Source organism: Struthio camelus, chromosome 3 (genome assembly GCF_040807025.1).
Source record: "Struthio camelus isolate bStrCam1 chromosome 3, bStrCam1.hap1, whole genome shotgun sequence".
Lineage (NCBI taxonomy): Eukaryota > Metazoa > Chordata > Aves > Struthioniformes > Struthionidae > Struthio > Struthio camelus.
The window spans coordinates 114996337-115009762 of record NC_090944.1 but is presented as its reverse complement, the minus strand read 5'-3'; the positions used below and the strand labels follow the sequence as shown (position 1 = coordinate 115009762).

Genomic DNA, 13426 nt, shown 5'->3' with positions numbered 1-13426 from the left:
AAGTAAACCTTTTTTCTCCCTGTCATCAAAACCAATAGACAAAAAGTTAAGCACCACTTCACAAAACAAACAAGTCTAAAAATTGAGTCAGTTTCTCTCTCTACAAGCTGTTTTATTCTGAGGCTTAACATGAAAGTAACCTTGGGAAAATCGGTTGTACGGTTACTTATTCTAACTTATGGCTGTGCTAATGAACCATTATAAATTTAATATTGTATTGTTAAAAGTCTAGGCAAGTTATTATTTTCCCATTCTTACAGTATGAATGTTAAAATTTTAGCCAGCTTCTGTATGGAAAAAAAAAAAAAACAGCCTCCAAGTTTAAAGCAGGAGGGAGGATATTTCTGTCCATTTGTTATATAAGCACAGGAATTATGCAAAAACCTTGCCTGCTAGAGAAAAGTAGTCTCCCCTGCTACCAAGCTCAAAGAAAATGCAATTTGCAGATTACTTTAAATACAATGTATAATTTTCATTCTTTTTCCTCCAATCTACCAAAATAATAATTGCTTCTTCAGTCGTCCTAGTTCACAAGCGTGTGAGCTTTCCTGCTGTTAAGTAGGAAAGACCTGGCTCTCAGATGCTGAGCATTTACAAAGGAAGGTGCTGGACATGATTCCAGGAGATCCTGGCTTAATAGGATCCGCATCTCTGATCCCGGGCATTTCAAGGCCTTCATTTCCAATCTGTAGGTGAGGGATAAGAAACATAGACCTGCCTAAAGGAGGAGAGTCTTTGAAGCCAGGACTAGCTACTATGGTCTATAGGCAGCACTTATCAAAAAAAAAAAAAAAAAAAAAAATCAGACCCTACTTTAAGTTTCAGATTACTGCAACAAGGATAACCTACTAGCAATCCATGCATCCTAAGGAAGTCAATTTAAGCAGAGAGTGATATTGCTTTCAATATGGGGCTTTTAAAGAATAGGGGTAGAAACTATCCTCCTTTGCTACAATGTTAAAATAGGAAGGACAGAATTAACTGGAAGAAACCTTCCTCATCCTCAGCCTTAGAGAGAGCTGTGCTCCCCAGTCCACAAACTGCAGTTAACACTTAACATCTGCAGTTTATTTTTAAAGCTGAGGCATTTGGACATATTTTTTTGACTGTCATAGCAACATAAAACATCACAGTTTTAAAAACATCTGAGGAGGCTGAAAGAATTTATGAAAGGGATTTACCGTTTGCAAAGGAACAAAGGTAGAAGGGATGTTGTTCGGAGAACACCAGGTGAAAGATTATACCCAACCAAAACAGAAAGTTAGGAATAGACGAGATCACCTGCAAACCCTTTCGTTTTGCTTTGATCATTACACGATGTCCCTGCCCAGAACCTGCCGGCAGAGTAGGTCATTGTTTCCTACCAACCTGCATATAGTTTATAATCTAAGCTTTAGGACTTCAAAGCAAATTCCAAGTGCAATTCTACCAAAATCACTGGATTTTTCAGCAAAGCTGGTGCAAATCATGAGATGTATTCTGGAGAATTTTATTAGGGGACAATACAGACAGATAATTAACACTTAATGAAACATTTAATATTAATTTGTCTAATTTCTTTCAATATAGATCTACATCCATACATGCATAGTTTTTATTTGCTTATAAATAAGTTATTTTTTAAGTTACGGTACTCAGCCTACTCAGGAAATATGGCTGATCCCAAATGAGAGAGTTCTTCATCTTCAATTGTGAAGCCATTACAATTAACCTAGGGAAAAGGGGAGAGACACCAGCTCAGCTTCTGGTCAGCCTTCTACTCCACACTCACGTGTCACATTCTCACACTTCAAAGTCAACTGCGGTAATTTGCTTATAGTTATGTTAATACCTCACCAGTACAGAATTACATGACATCTCAGAAAGAGAAGGGAGGACAAAGTCCCTAACCAAAGAAACATGCAGGACTGTAATGGACTGACAGTTCAATATATGCACTTGCTCAGGACACAGCAACTACGAGAGCATTCCTTGGAGGGCCAGTCAAGAGAAATAGGGCTTGAAAAGAGTGCTAGAAAGCGTGTCAGACAAGCGAGACCACCGCAAACATGAAATAAGGCCTGATACTCAAGAGGCCAAAGAGGCCAGGATGAGTAAAGGACCTAAACAGAATTACATGTGCAAGGAACAACGCAGGGATGAACAGCAAACTCAGTCAGGCTAGGGCAGTGCAGAGTTTACGTTATGGAGAGCAAGCACAAGGAAGCTGTCACCTGGTCAAGAACTGCACATATCAACTACAACCACAGCACATGCAAGAACAACACTGGGAGCGAGAAAGACTTGAACCTCACATCGACATAGAATAAAAGATATCAAAAGAAAAAGGACAGTGTGTGAGAAAGTGCAATCCTAATTTAAACACTAGTTCAGGATAAAAAGAACTTGTTTATACACTCTGTTAAAGAACAGAGTCAAGCAGGTTTTAAAATCTTTTCCTGTTTTATCTTCAACTAAACCCAAAGGAATCTTACATGAGTTTCAGCCTTTTTTCATTTGGTTTGATCTGTAGTGACCAAAATGCACCTCAATACTTTATTCCATTCCTTATTCCACTTCTACTGCAACTCACATTCATGCCAACACAAAGACGACTCTCTCCATCTTCACCAACATCTCCCTACAATCATCAGAATAGTCACAAAAGTACCAGAAAGCATTAAAGCATCTACTGTCACACGAGCAAGTTGAAGCTATAATGAACACAGGACGGTCAATAAAATACAGTGCAAGTACTTGTTCTGGAAGGGTAAGAGTTGATGACAAACACTACGAACAATTTTATGCCCCACAAGCTGGAATGCAGTTCTGAAATGCCTAGATACTGCCCAAACCCACCCCTCTCATGTGAACTGTTCAGGATGAGTTCATAGTTATGAAAAGTGTCCTGTTTCTGCGACTCACTCACCAGCAACTTCAATATCATTACTTGATCTTTATTTTGCTATTTTAAGCAAGATAGCATCCAAAGGCTCCTTGACTCTCCAGATGAACATGCTACTGCACTAGCACACCTGAACCAAAACCAAAATGTAATTGCTGAACACAAAAACAATAGAAGGGAATGATTACATCAAAAGCAAGTAAGAACATAAGGCTACAAAGGCTGAGACACGGAGAACAGCTTGATGCTTCTGAATCACAGGAAAATATTTAAAAATATGTAGCGAGTTATCATCAACTCCCCTCTGCCAAGTCAGAGACAACCCACTTCTTGAATGCATCATACCAGAAACGACACGAGGAAGAATTAGAAGGGATGAGACACCTCCGGTTTCACCAGAGGAATGCATGACTAACAAAGGCAGCATGGAAGAAGTAGAGAGACATAAGAGAGAACTAGAGCTTAAGGTTGTTTTCAATGGTGGAACAGAGCAAAGGTGCAGAGGGAAGCACAAAATTATATAAGCTCTTCAAGGAAGGGATGAGACTCTGGTTCCTCAGACAAGACAAACTGTTTGAACAGTATGACAAGGTGAGACGGAGGTGGAAGAGTGCCTGTCTGAAGAGGTATGTTCCATAGAGACAAAAGAGAGCATAAGGATGCAAACAGCCAGGCAAGAGAGCAGAGAAAGACAAGGATGGTTTGGACAAAAATCTTTGATCCATTCAAAGGGACCAGTTATATCTTAGCTATGTTGAGTAGGATGCAACACCACACCCAGACCTTACAGAGCAGTAAGCAAGGAATCAGAGATGCTCAAGTCCCAAACCATTTCCCTGAGCCACCAGGAGAAAGAACGCCAAATGAAGAAGCAAAGCAGGCACCAGGAGGTCAGAGTAAGCGTTCGAGCAAAACAGAACAACAACAGCGTATCCACACTATCGTTTTTTGCTCAAGTTAGTTAATTATTAGGGAACGTGTTTGTATAAATCATGTATAGATACGTCTTCCTTTCTTCCAGAAAGGCTTCATGCTGGAGTCGAAACTTCAAAAGGTTGTGTCCTGTAAAAAAAACTTTTGAGGATCATCCAGATGACCTTTCAAGATTTTAGGTCAAACAACTGCAATGCCCACAGTAGTAAATAGCTCCCTTACGGTCATGACGACTTTAAGCTGAGGTCTAAAAGCGACATTAGAAACCCAGAGAAAAAACTGAATAGAATATCAGATCTGGGAGTCAGCAGCTCACAGAAGGCAGTAAAAGTATTGTGATCTGGTGGAACCGCTCCAGGACAGGACATAAAGGGAAAGTCATTTTAGACAAGACAACTTAATCTTTGGGAATTCTGGCTACATTCTAACAAAAATATTCAGAAAAATATTCAGAAAAATATTCAGAAAAATATTCAGAAAAATATTCAGAAAAATATTCAGAAAAATATTCAGAAAAATATTCAGAAAAATATTCAGAAAAATATTCAGAAAAATATTCAGAAAAATATTCAGAAAAATATTCAGAAAAATATTCAGAAAAATATTCAGAAAAATATTCAGAAAAATATTCAGAAAAATATTCAGAAACACCACAGGAACCTGCACACCCTGACTTCTTTAAAGTATCTCTTTGACAAATATAAATTATAAAGTCTTCAAAACAAGAACTTTTTATTGAAGGAAAAGGTATAATTATGAACAACTGAATGGATGATGGGCAATGGAACATGCGAAAGAATCATTCACTTACAGAATAACAGTTTACATCTGTATTAAGCTAACAGTGACTATGCCTTCTTATTGGTAGATGACAGGCTATTACGAAAAAGGTGGTGCCATTTCAGCTTATGTCACTGCAGTTAGCATTTATCCACTTCTCAAAAAAAAAAGAAAAAGAAAAATCAATTTAACTTTTTATTCAGAAGCACAAGTTTAAAATGAACTTATTTTGGAATAAAGGAGAAAAAGAAGGAAACATCACTTTTAGCATTCCATCCATTACAATATACTCAATTTAGATGTGTATGAAAATCAGGTGAGAGAAAGAGGTGACAAATTTCAGAAGCTATCTAACAAGAAATCCTGCCTTTCTTTCACCTCTCTAGACTACCTGATTGCATTCAAAAGTCACAGATTAGATAAAGATTCAGACTGCTCTTCCCAATTCTCTGAAGTTTTCTCTTTGTAAGGAAGGTTGAACACAATTACCATCTGACCATCAAGGATTTCCATAAGCTTAAAGTCTGAACAAGGAGTTCTGCTTTCATAGGGTCTCATACCAGCAGCCTTTTGTGTATGAAGCCAGTCCCACAACCACTGCACTATGCTTGGCCCACAAGAAGCCTAACTTTGACAGGGCTGTTTCCTCTTCTTCAGTGTCTGAGAAGTATCTCATAAAAAGTCTGCAGACAAGTATCTCCCCTCATTACTGACACAGAGCATGCTCAGCCGCTTCTGGCCAAGGAAGCACATCCTCTACATCAAGTACACTCAGCACTCCCTACAATAAGCAAAGAGCTACCGTTTCCACTCCTGTTAATATTTTGCTCCTTTCACAAAGGCTAAACTCCTACAGCACCCTCCACCTAAGCAGACTGTGTGCTAGCCAACTTACTTGTGCAAAGAGAACTACAAGGGCAGCATTGTCAGGGAACTCCATGTGCTTTGAATAAAAGTGATGAAGAGCAGCAATGTCGTTCTGAATCAGTTCTCTCTTTTCATTGTCTAGTTTGTCAAGGTCTGTGGACAAAGAAGACATTCCATTTCAATAACAGGAATACTCCCCCATGAACCGCGGCTAAATCTAGGTTAGAACAGGCCAGTACTTAAGCAGAAACCCCTCAAGGAACAGCTACTTGGAAGTGCTGCAAGAAGTCTCTGTTCTTCACTCAAAGCAATGCTTCTTCTGCCAAGGCCACACATGCACTACAAGAACATGCAGGATTAAAAAAGCCTTTTCTAACCTCTTTACATTAACAGAAAATTGGACATAAATTTTCCTCTCATGGCAGAAGGGCTACAGAGTTTAAAATGCATTTGTTTACCCCTAAAAAACTGACCAACTAGCCCTGGCTACCTCTAGCACCATATCAACTGCAGGTAGCTATCCTCAGCTGTCCAACACGATCTTACGAGCTACCTGGTCCCACCTATTGTGGTATGGGGTCACATTCAATATCACAGTTCTTGAAACACACTTTACATAGCGAAACTTCCTCATAGGGACCCACTCCTCATCAGTGCAAACCAGCCCAGACTCCTTTTAAGGAGGCCAGCTTATCCCTGTTTTTACAACACACGGTGCTTCCTAACAGTAGCAGCCTTAACTAGTTGTGGCCATCCATGACGGGGACCTAAAAAAGATTGAGATTAACACTAGGGCTAGTCACCAGAGTTTTCCTTGACAGTAGGAGGACAATATGAGGGTGACTGGGAGTGCAATCCACATGACCTACTGCAGGCACCTGCTTCAGGACACAAAAATGTTACCCTGCTCTGGCCCATGACAAGCTCTAGCCAAAGCCATGCAGAACCCACAGAACGTTCAGATGCCTGGGCCACGCAGAGAGAACTAGAAGATGGACTATGTACTCCTGGCCCTTTCTCTATCTTCGGCCTTTTTTTGCCTCAGAAGCAGTGTTGAAAGTTTTTCCTAATCCTCTTTTGCACAGCAGCAGCCTCACCAGTGCTCTGGTGGTCTAAAAGAGCCAGCAACTCATCATTTTCTCTTGCCCAACTCAATATAACAGTGGAAAGAAAAACAGGCAGTAAGAGAAAAGGCTGCACAACAGCAGAAGAGGGGGGAAAGGATTTATAAGAGCAGACATGAATGAGGGGAGAATCCCAGAATACCGGGTGAATTAAAGTGGGACAATTTGATGAGAATTAGGGCAAGCCAAAAATAAGAAGTTTTGAGCTTCCAAATGATAGCCAGGTGTCTTTTCCTCACGAACCCACCCTCCCAAGAAGTTGCAAAGAATGAGGCAACTTCTGAACATGCCAAAGGTGTGGTAAAAGATGAGGAGAGTCAACAAGGCAGAAAGAATGCAGGGTTCTTACTAATAAAATCACACACAAAAGATGGGTTCCTAGGGAACAAGGCGGCCATAACAGAAAAACATTTCAGCCTTTTAGCTCCCAAATTTATAAATTTTTTACACTGAAGATAAGCTGCAATGCACAATATGTAGAAATTACTTCAGTACCTACATTTCTTCCTCAAGCTCACACCTACTAACCTACTTATAGAAATTACACTTATCTTGGGGAAAAGGCCAATGTTTCACTTTGCCCCTTACTTCCCTGTAGTCTCAACAGCTGTGATAGAAGCTTTTGTCCAGGAAGCAAGTAAGACTATGAAATCATGCTGTGTTTTGTTGCTCTGCTACCTCAAATTCCATAAATGACTGTATTCACTCAGCATTTTATGAAGGTTTTTGGAAGCCATCAAAGCAAGAAACATGAACATACAAACCTATTGTTTCCTTAATATTACCTCCAGAACCAAGAAAGAGAAATGAAAGATCAGCGAGAACTATGCCAGGATAGTTACTAGTCCCCTAGTTTCTCAATCTCTAACTCTGCCTCACTGGATGTAAAGAGTAGCCTTCCAGTTAAAAGCAAGCCATTGCCTCATCTCTTTCCTTGGGACTATTTTGGAGCATTTAGGACGTGGAATTTCAACACAATCACATATAACATGTCAGATTTGACTGGCAGTGACAGATACTGAAGCACAGTCCAGAGGGTTCTGCAATTAGCCCCTTAGTCACTGTTACCATCAAGCAACTGTCTTGTCTCTGATTTTATGCCACCTGGTAACAAATACCAGCTATTTTAATTTTACAGCATTACAGTTCTCAAAAGACACTAGAGTACCAGAAAAGCCATGAGATGGATGTATGCGGCTTAAGTAATTCTGCCTAGGTTTTCACCCTTGTTTCACAACCCCAACAAGCTACCAAGCAAAAAAAAAAAAAAAACAGAGCAAAACAAACACAAAAAGCACTGCACTTTCAAAAAAACTAGGAACCACAATTCTCTTTGTTTACACCCCCTTCCTCCAACAGGAGTGGGATACTCAGAAAAGTTTTGTTGGAGAGGGGCTAAGGGGTAAAGCAAATCCTGAATACAGAAAACTGCCTGTGTTCACCTGCAAGCCTTTTTTACTTACGTGATTCAAATTCTTCTACAGCAAGCAACTTCTCTGATTCTGTCCTTTCAGGATAAGCTTTCTAGCAATAAGGGGAAAAAGAAGCAACAACAAGAAAGTGTTTAAATATTTTTAAGTAGGCAGTTTTGGCTACTGCTTACCTGTAAAACAAACAAACCCAAATCCACACTGCATGGAAGTCAATGAATAGCAATGAGTTAAATCGACTAACCTTTCTAAAGCCATAGAAATATTCTCTCTGCCCCAAATTAGGCAGTCAGAGATTAACTCCTATCAAATTTGTATACATAAACTGAACAGTATTTTAAATATGTCATTTGCTTTGTTCTAGACACCCAGAAAGCTGCTAACAATAGCAAGCAGGCAGGAGACAGGCTTCACTTTGAGGAGAGTGAATAAACTGACTGTTGACAGAGTTCAAAAGCAATGCTCCATTGTTGGCCTAAGGCCACTTCTTTGTAATCTTGGCCATTAAATATGGCTTTGCAGGTGGCCCAGCAGCTGAGGTTCAGGGACTAGGGTTTGCATATTTAGCTTTTATATGACATGTAGGGTTCTCCCCCCTCCCTGTAAGTGATAAAAGCACAAATTTATTCCAATGACTTTTTGTCATTAAACACCCGATTTTGTTTGTGGATCACTATTAAAACCCTGCTTTAATTGGGGCACGCATACATGCATGCACACACACATCTAGACACACAAGGAATATGCAGCCACCTTCCCAGCAGGGCATCAAAACCCTAACTACATACAGTATCCAGGCTGTGCCTGTCACGTAAGCAGATCTCGATCACACAAATACGCTTCAAAGAGGATTTGTTTTCGCAGAGAGAATTTAGAGCTCTACAAAGATACACAGTGTAATAACCTTGAAACTTACGGATCCTGCCCCTCTCTGAAAGCACTTCCATTGTCCTCCTGTTTCCATACAGTAAGAAACACTGAAACAGTGGCTGACTCTGCAATATTTCTTTTTTCATAATGTTCTCTTCTTCCTAAGACCAATCATCTGAGATTTCTCTCTCAAGCTCTGTTTTTCACCAGGTAACACCAATAATCATAAACATTTATGCCCAAATACCTCAGAAGTGTTCCAGTTTCACATATGCATTGGGAACTATACAGTACACAATGCTATGCAGCTACAGATGAAAGAAACAGTACAACAGCGCAACTGCTTCATAAAGATATCAGTGCCTGCTGACAGATAACACAAGGAGCATTCCTCAGAATTTAACGATCTATACCAAGTCTAATTCTTCTTCCTCCTCTACAGACTTGGCCTTACTGTTAGTCCACATATATAACAGAGGGCAGCAATCTGCCAGAAGAGAAGATGAAACCACACGCACATCGTGACAGTAGCAGCAAAATTATTCCATTACTGGACTCTGTTCAACAGTACCTTGGTCACAGGTGATAGATACATAGCTTAAAAGCACACCAGCCCTATACTGTCTTCCCCCAAAAGTCTCCGGCTGGACTATCACAGCCCTAACACTGCTGCAGTGGTTGGACTGTCAGTTCATTCAGCTGCCCATGCTCTATACTAATCCCATCTGTACACAGGAAGCTGCTATGTGCATGCTTTGCAGGGACTGTTGCTGTAGGTCAGTTCTCATTTTCCTGCCTTCCCTGGCACCCAGAGCAGGAACATACCTCCCAAGTCCAGTCTTCTGCTCACCTGTTTGGCAAGGATCCTTGCCGTAAGCCTCACGGTCTCTGAGGGATTCCAGTTCTGCCCAAAAGCGCACATGGCGGAACACTCCAGCTTGTGCATTGGCCAGTCTTCCTTCTGAAAACAGAGAAAAATGTTTTTAAAAAATTAAGCCATGAAGATAAAGGGATGAAAAAGAGGATGCAGCAGGTCCTGCCAGATCCTAGAGGTCAAGTGAAATGTGTTTCCTTTGAAAAAATAAGATGACGCTCACTAAATCTGAACAAAAGCTTGAGTCACATTTAAGGGGTACAGCTATCCTGCTGTGTTTTCAAACAAATTCACGAGGGACAAGTTAAGGTCAGAACATCTTCATTTATTCAGCGGAAAACAGGAATTAAATGGTGAAGAAGCAAACAGACAACATGATTTATAAATAACCAGTTCTTATTGTTCAGATCAAACGTGAGGACAGAACAGGTCTAAGCTTGATGGCTTTATTGGGTTCATTTCCATTTAACACCTTGGTCCCTCGTTATGATGTGACCCTGGTGTAAGCAGGAGTAACGCGTCTGAAGCCAATGGATTCACAATAACGACAAGAGTCAGTATACGTAAGGTCAGAAACAGACCTATTGAATAGAATTATCAGATTTTTTTTTCTTTAAATGTTGTAGAACAAGATTACCGCTAGTCAACAAAAACACTGTATGACAAATAAAAACAAACATATTTTAGTTAAGAAGGCATATTATATTCCCAGCTCGGTGTATATCAAAACTTGGAGCGATAGCACAAGTCACTGATTTTTTGCACTCTACAGACTCCCTCCAAAGCAACAGAAACTTTCAAAGATGAACACAGAACCACAGAATAACACTCCGTGGTGGCACACAGAGCCTGGCACAGGCCTTTGCCAGACTGCATCAGGTTTCATTTTGTTTCTTTATGCAAATATAGAAATATTCTTATTTCTGCAATGAACCACTGCACAATTCTTTATTTCTGTATCTCAACCCAGAAATACATATAAAGCAATGTGTTATAACAAATCTATAGCTCTTCTTCCTGTAAAAGGGACATCAGGTTGTATTTTCAGACCAGATTTAATCTGGTGGAAAATGGCAGCAGGGGAAAGAAATCACAACAAATCCCATAAATTTATAACTGATTGGAAGTGAAACCTGAAGCAACTTCCGCAGCCTCCAGAAAGCTCTTAATTCCCCTTGCTATGACTCGCACAGCATCGCAGACCCTGTCTGTGCTCACCCTACCCCCAAACAAAAAAAGGAAAAAAAAAAAAAACCCAAAACCCAATATCCCATCTGAGGGGCTGAGTGACAGGAGCAGAAGAAACATAAGGTTTCACTCAGCTTCTTAACCATAGACATCTAGTGCCATTTGAGACACCCTAGGCCATCTAAAGCATCTATGTGGGACCAGCAGATATGATACAGGACTTCTGGGAGACCTATTTGTTGCTTCAGCAGTAGCTGGAGGCCACGCAGGACAACCGAAGGCACCTCAAGCAGCCAACTGAATGGGGCCCCCACCGCAGTGTCTCCTGGCTCAGCTAGCCTGTTTATTTAACGGTTTTGCAGAACAAAATAAAAGCTGAGAACCCTAATCTCTGGCTTCATACACCACAGATTCTTCCATTGCAAACAGCCATTTTAATTGTCCTAGACATAGACAGTTCTAGGAGTTTATCCTTTTAGGAAGATAAACCTGAAAACTTGCACCAGCCTCACATGTAATTTGAGGGAGTGCAACACTGCAAGGACATTCCAGCCCTGACAAGGTCATATTCCTTGTCCTTAATATCTCAATATGTTATTTCTAAAAAATCCTATGTACAGGCTGTATGAAATAAGCTAAAGTTCTAAGAGGACACAGCAATACAGCCCGAGAGAACTAAAATAGTATATTACACAGTAATCATGTCATGTGAAATAACACTCTCAACTGTCCTACAGCTGCCACACTACAAAATGTGTCCCTAGAGATCCCTATTTCCTATGCACCGAGACCTCTAGTTGGAAAATTCCCATTAGCCTTTGGTTAGGAATCCAGAAGCTAAAGACTAAGCGATACAGACTAAGGTCTCATCTCTCACCCGCTGCACACCCACAGCGCCCACCAGCTTCCACGCGAACACCCAGTGCGCAAGAAGAGAACAGAACCTAAAGTTTTATGCAACTCACACTCACACGGAGGCTCCTTGAATAAGCAAGAGAGATTACCTGATAAAACAAAACTAAGATACAAAATCACGTGCCTGTCTCAAAGCAGCGTTTTAAAAATTCTTTTGTTCCCTTTATTCTTTAAACATCGTTAATTAAAATCTTTCCTGAGGCAGAACCATACTGAGTTATATGAACTAGTAGGGAGGTTAAGGGGACAACATATGGCTGAATTGTGCAAATGAGATAAAAGCCTGAAACACTACAAGAATAGAGAGTAGCGATGACTGAGTAATACCTGGGGTGGAAACACTGCGACAGCAGCTTTCCCTGCTATCACAGCAGGACTGCATTTTGCATTCTTTTCCATGTGTTCTCCAAGTAGTTTGAATTATAACAGGTAGCGTTGTTCTAGCTGAATCCCTGATGCTACACTAATGATATTTTCTTCCTATTTTCATCACATCCGCAGTATTTTTCCCTTCATTTAAGATCGAGTGACAACATTTTTGGAACGGAAGTTCTCTAAAGCTTATGCTTTTCACATCAAAGCATGGAAACAATCTTCTCCAGCAGTTCTTCAAAATGATTTCATCATTCAGGACTACTGGATTAATTTCCAGAGCATTCACATTCAGTTCAGTATTAAAAAACAAAACAAAAAAATATCATAATACTCAGACGGTAAGACTTCATGCCAAACAAACGTCCTGAAAACTCCTTTCGGACATGGAATTTTTCAGCGTCACGTAAAAGTACTGTTGTGCTTCACTTGATCAAGACAACACACATGCACAAACACTAGAAAGAAGCGCTGGACAAGCCAATGTAGTGGTTAATTTAGCCTAGTTCTTCAAATGCTTGAGGCCTGATTCTGCCTCTTATGCTCAAACTGTATCTAACTCCCCAAATGTATTTCAGTGAGGCTACTTCTGATGTCTGGTATTATCCACTAAAGTACTCTGATATAGTCCTTCATCAGGCAGGGAAATGAAGAGTTTCAAGTGTCTTCACATCCTTTCCAGCCGCCATTTACACAGCGCTGCACTAGACAGCATATCTGCCTTCTGTGGGTTAACGTTCAGAAAGTTCACAGAAGTCATTTATCAAATAAAAATACACAGAAAAAGAGTTTGGGGATAGATCCTTCCCCAAGGCAGACTCAAACAGAGACTTGCAGTGTTCCAGATCCCTCTTGTGCAGAACCCTTACAGCAAAAGTTTTAATATTTCCTCTACCAATCACTGAAGAGGAATGAACAAGAACTGATTTCTGCAAGGCCCCATTTAGAACACATCTGCTTGATGCTGATTCCAGGTCTACAGTGACATGTATTTTTAACCAGCTAGTAAGTCTCCACATTTCCCTTACTGCAGAAATACTAACTACAACATTCTTTAATATGACACATTAAGAATAACCCCTAAATATTTTGTTTGAAAATGTATTTCAAACAAGGAAAGAGGGTACAAAAACATTTCTCTCTGCACTTTGGCTGGCTGATCTCCACTCTGCCTAGGATAAACAATAGT

General features: G+C 40.3%; 1 protein-coding gene across 4 annotated transcripts in view; it reads right to left on the bottom strand.

Annotated features, from left to right (window-relative positions):
- SMYD2 (SET and MYND domain containing 2) overlaps nucleotides 1–13426 on the bottom strand; it is a 36188-nt gene that overhangs the window by 15760 nt on the left and 7002 nt on the right. For all 4 annotated transcript variants that reach the window (XR_011140432.1, XR_011140430.1, XR_011140431.1 and 1 more), the window contains exons 3-6: nucleotides 9739–9849; nucleotides 8052–8112; nucleotides 5493–5617; nucleotides 1644–1711 (exon numbers count right to left, since the gene is read on the bottom strand). Coding sequence is in view for 1 of the 4 variants with exons in the window: in XM_068939830.1 (XP_068795931.1) it covers nucleotides 1644–1711; nucleotides 5493–5617; nucleotides 8052–8112; nucleotides 9739–9849 (365 nt within the window). In the remaining 3 variants the exon portion in view is untranslated. The remainder of the gene's footprint in view (nucleotides 1–1643; nucleotides 1712–5492; nucleotides 5618–8051; nucleotides 8113–9738; nucleotides 9850–13426) is intronic.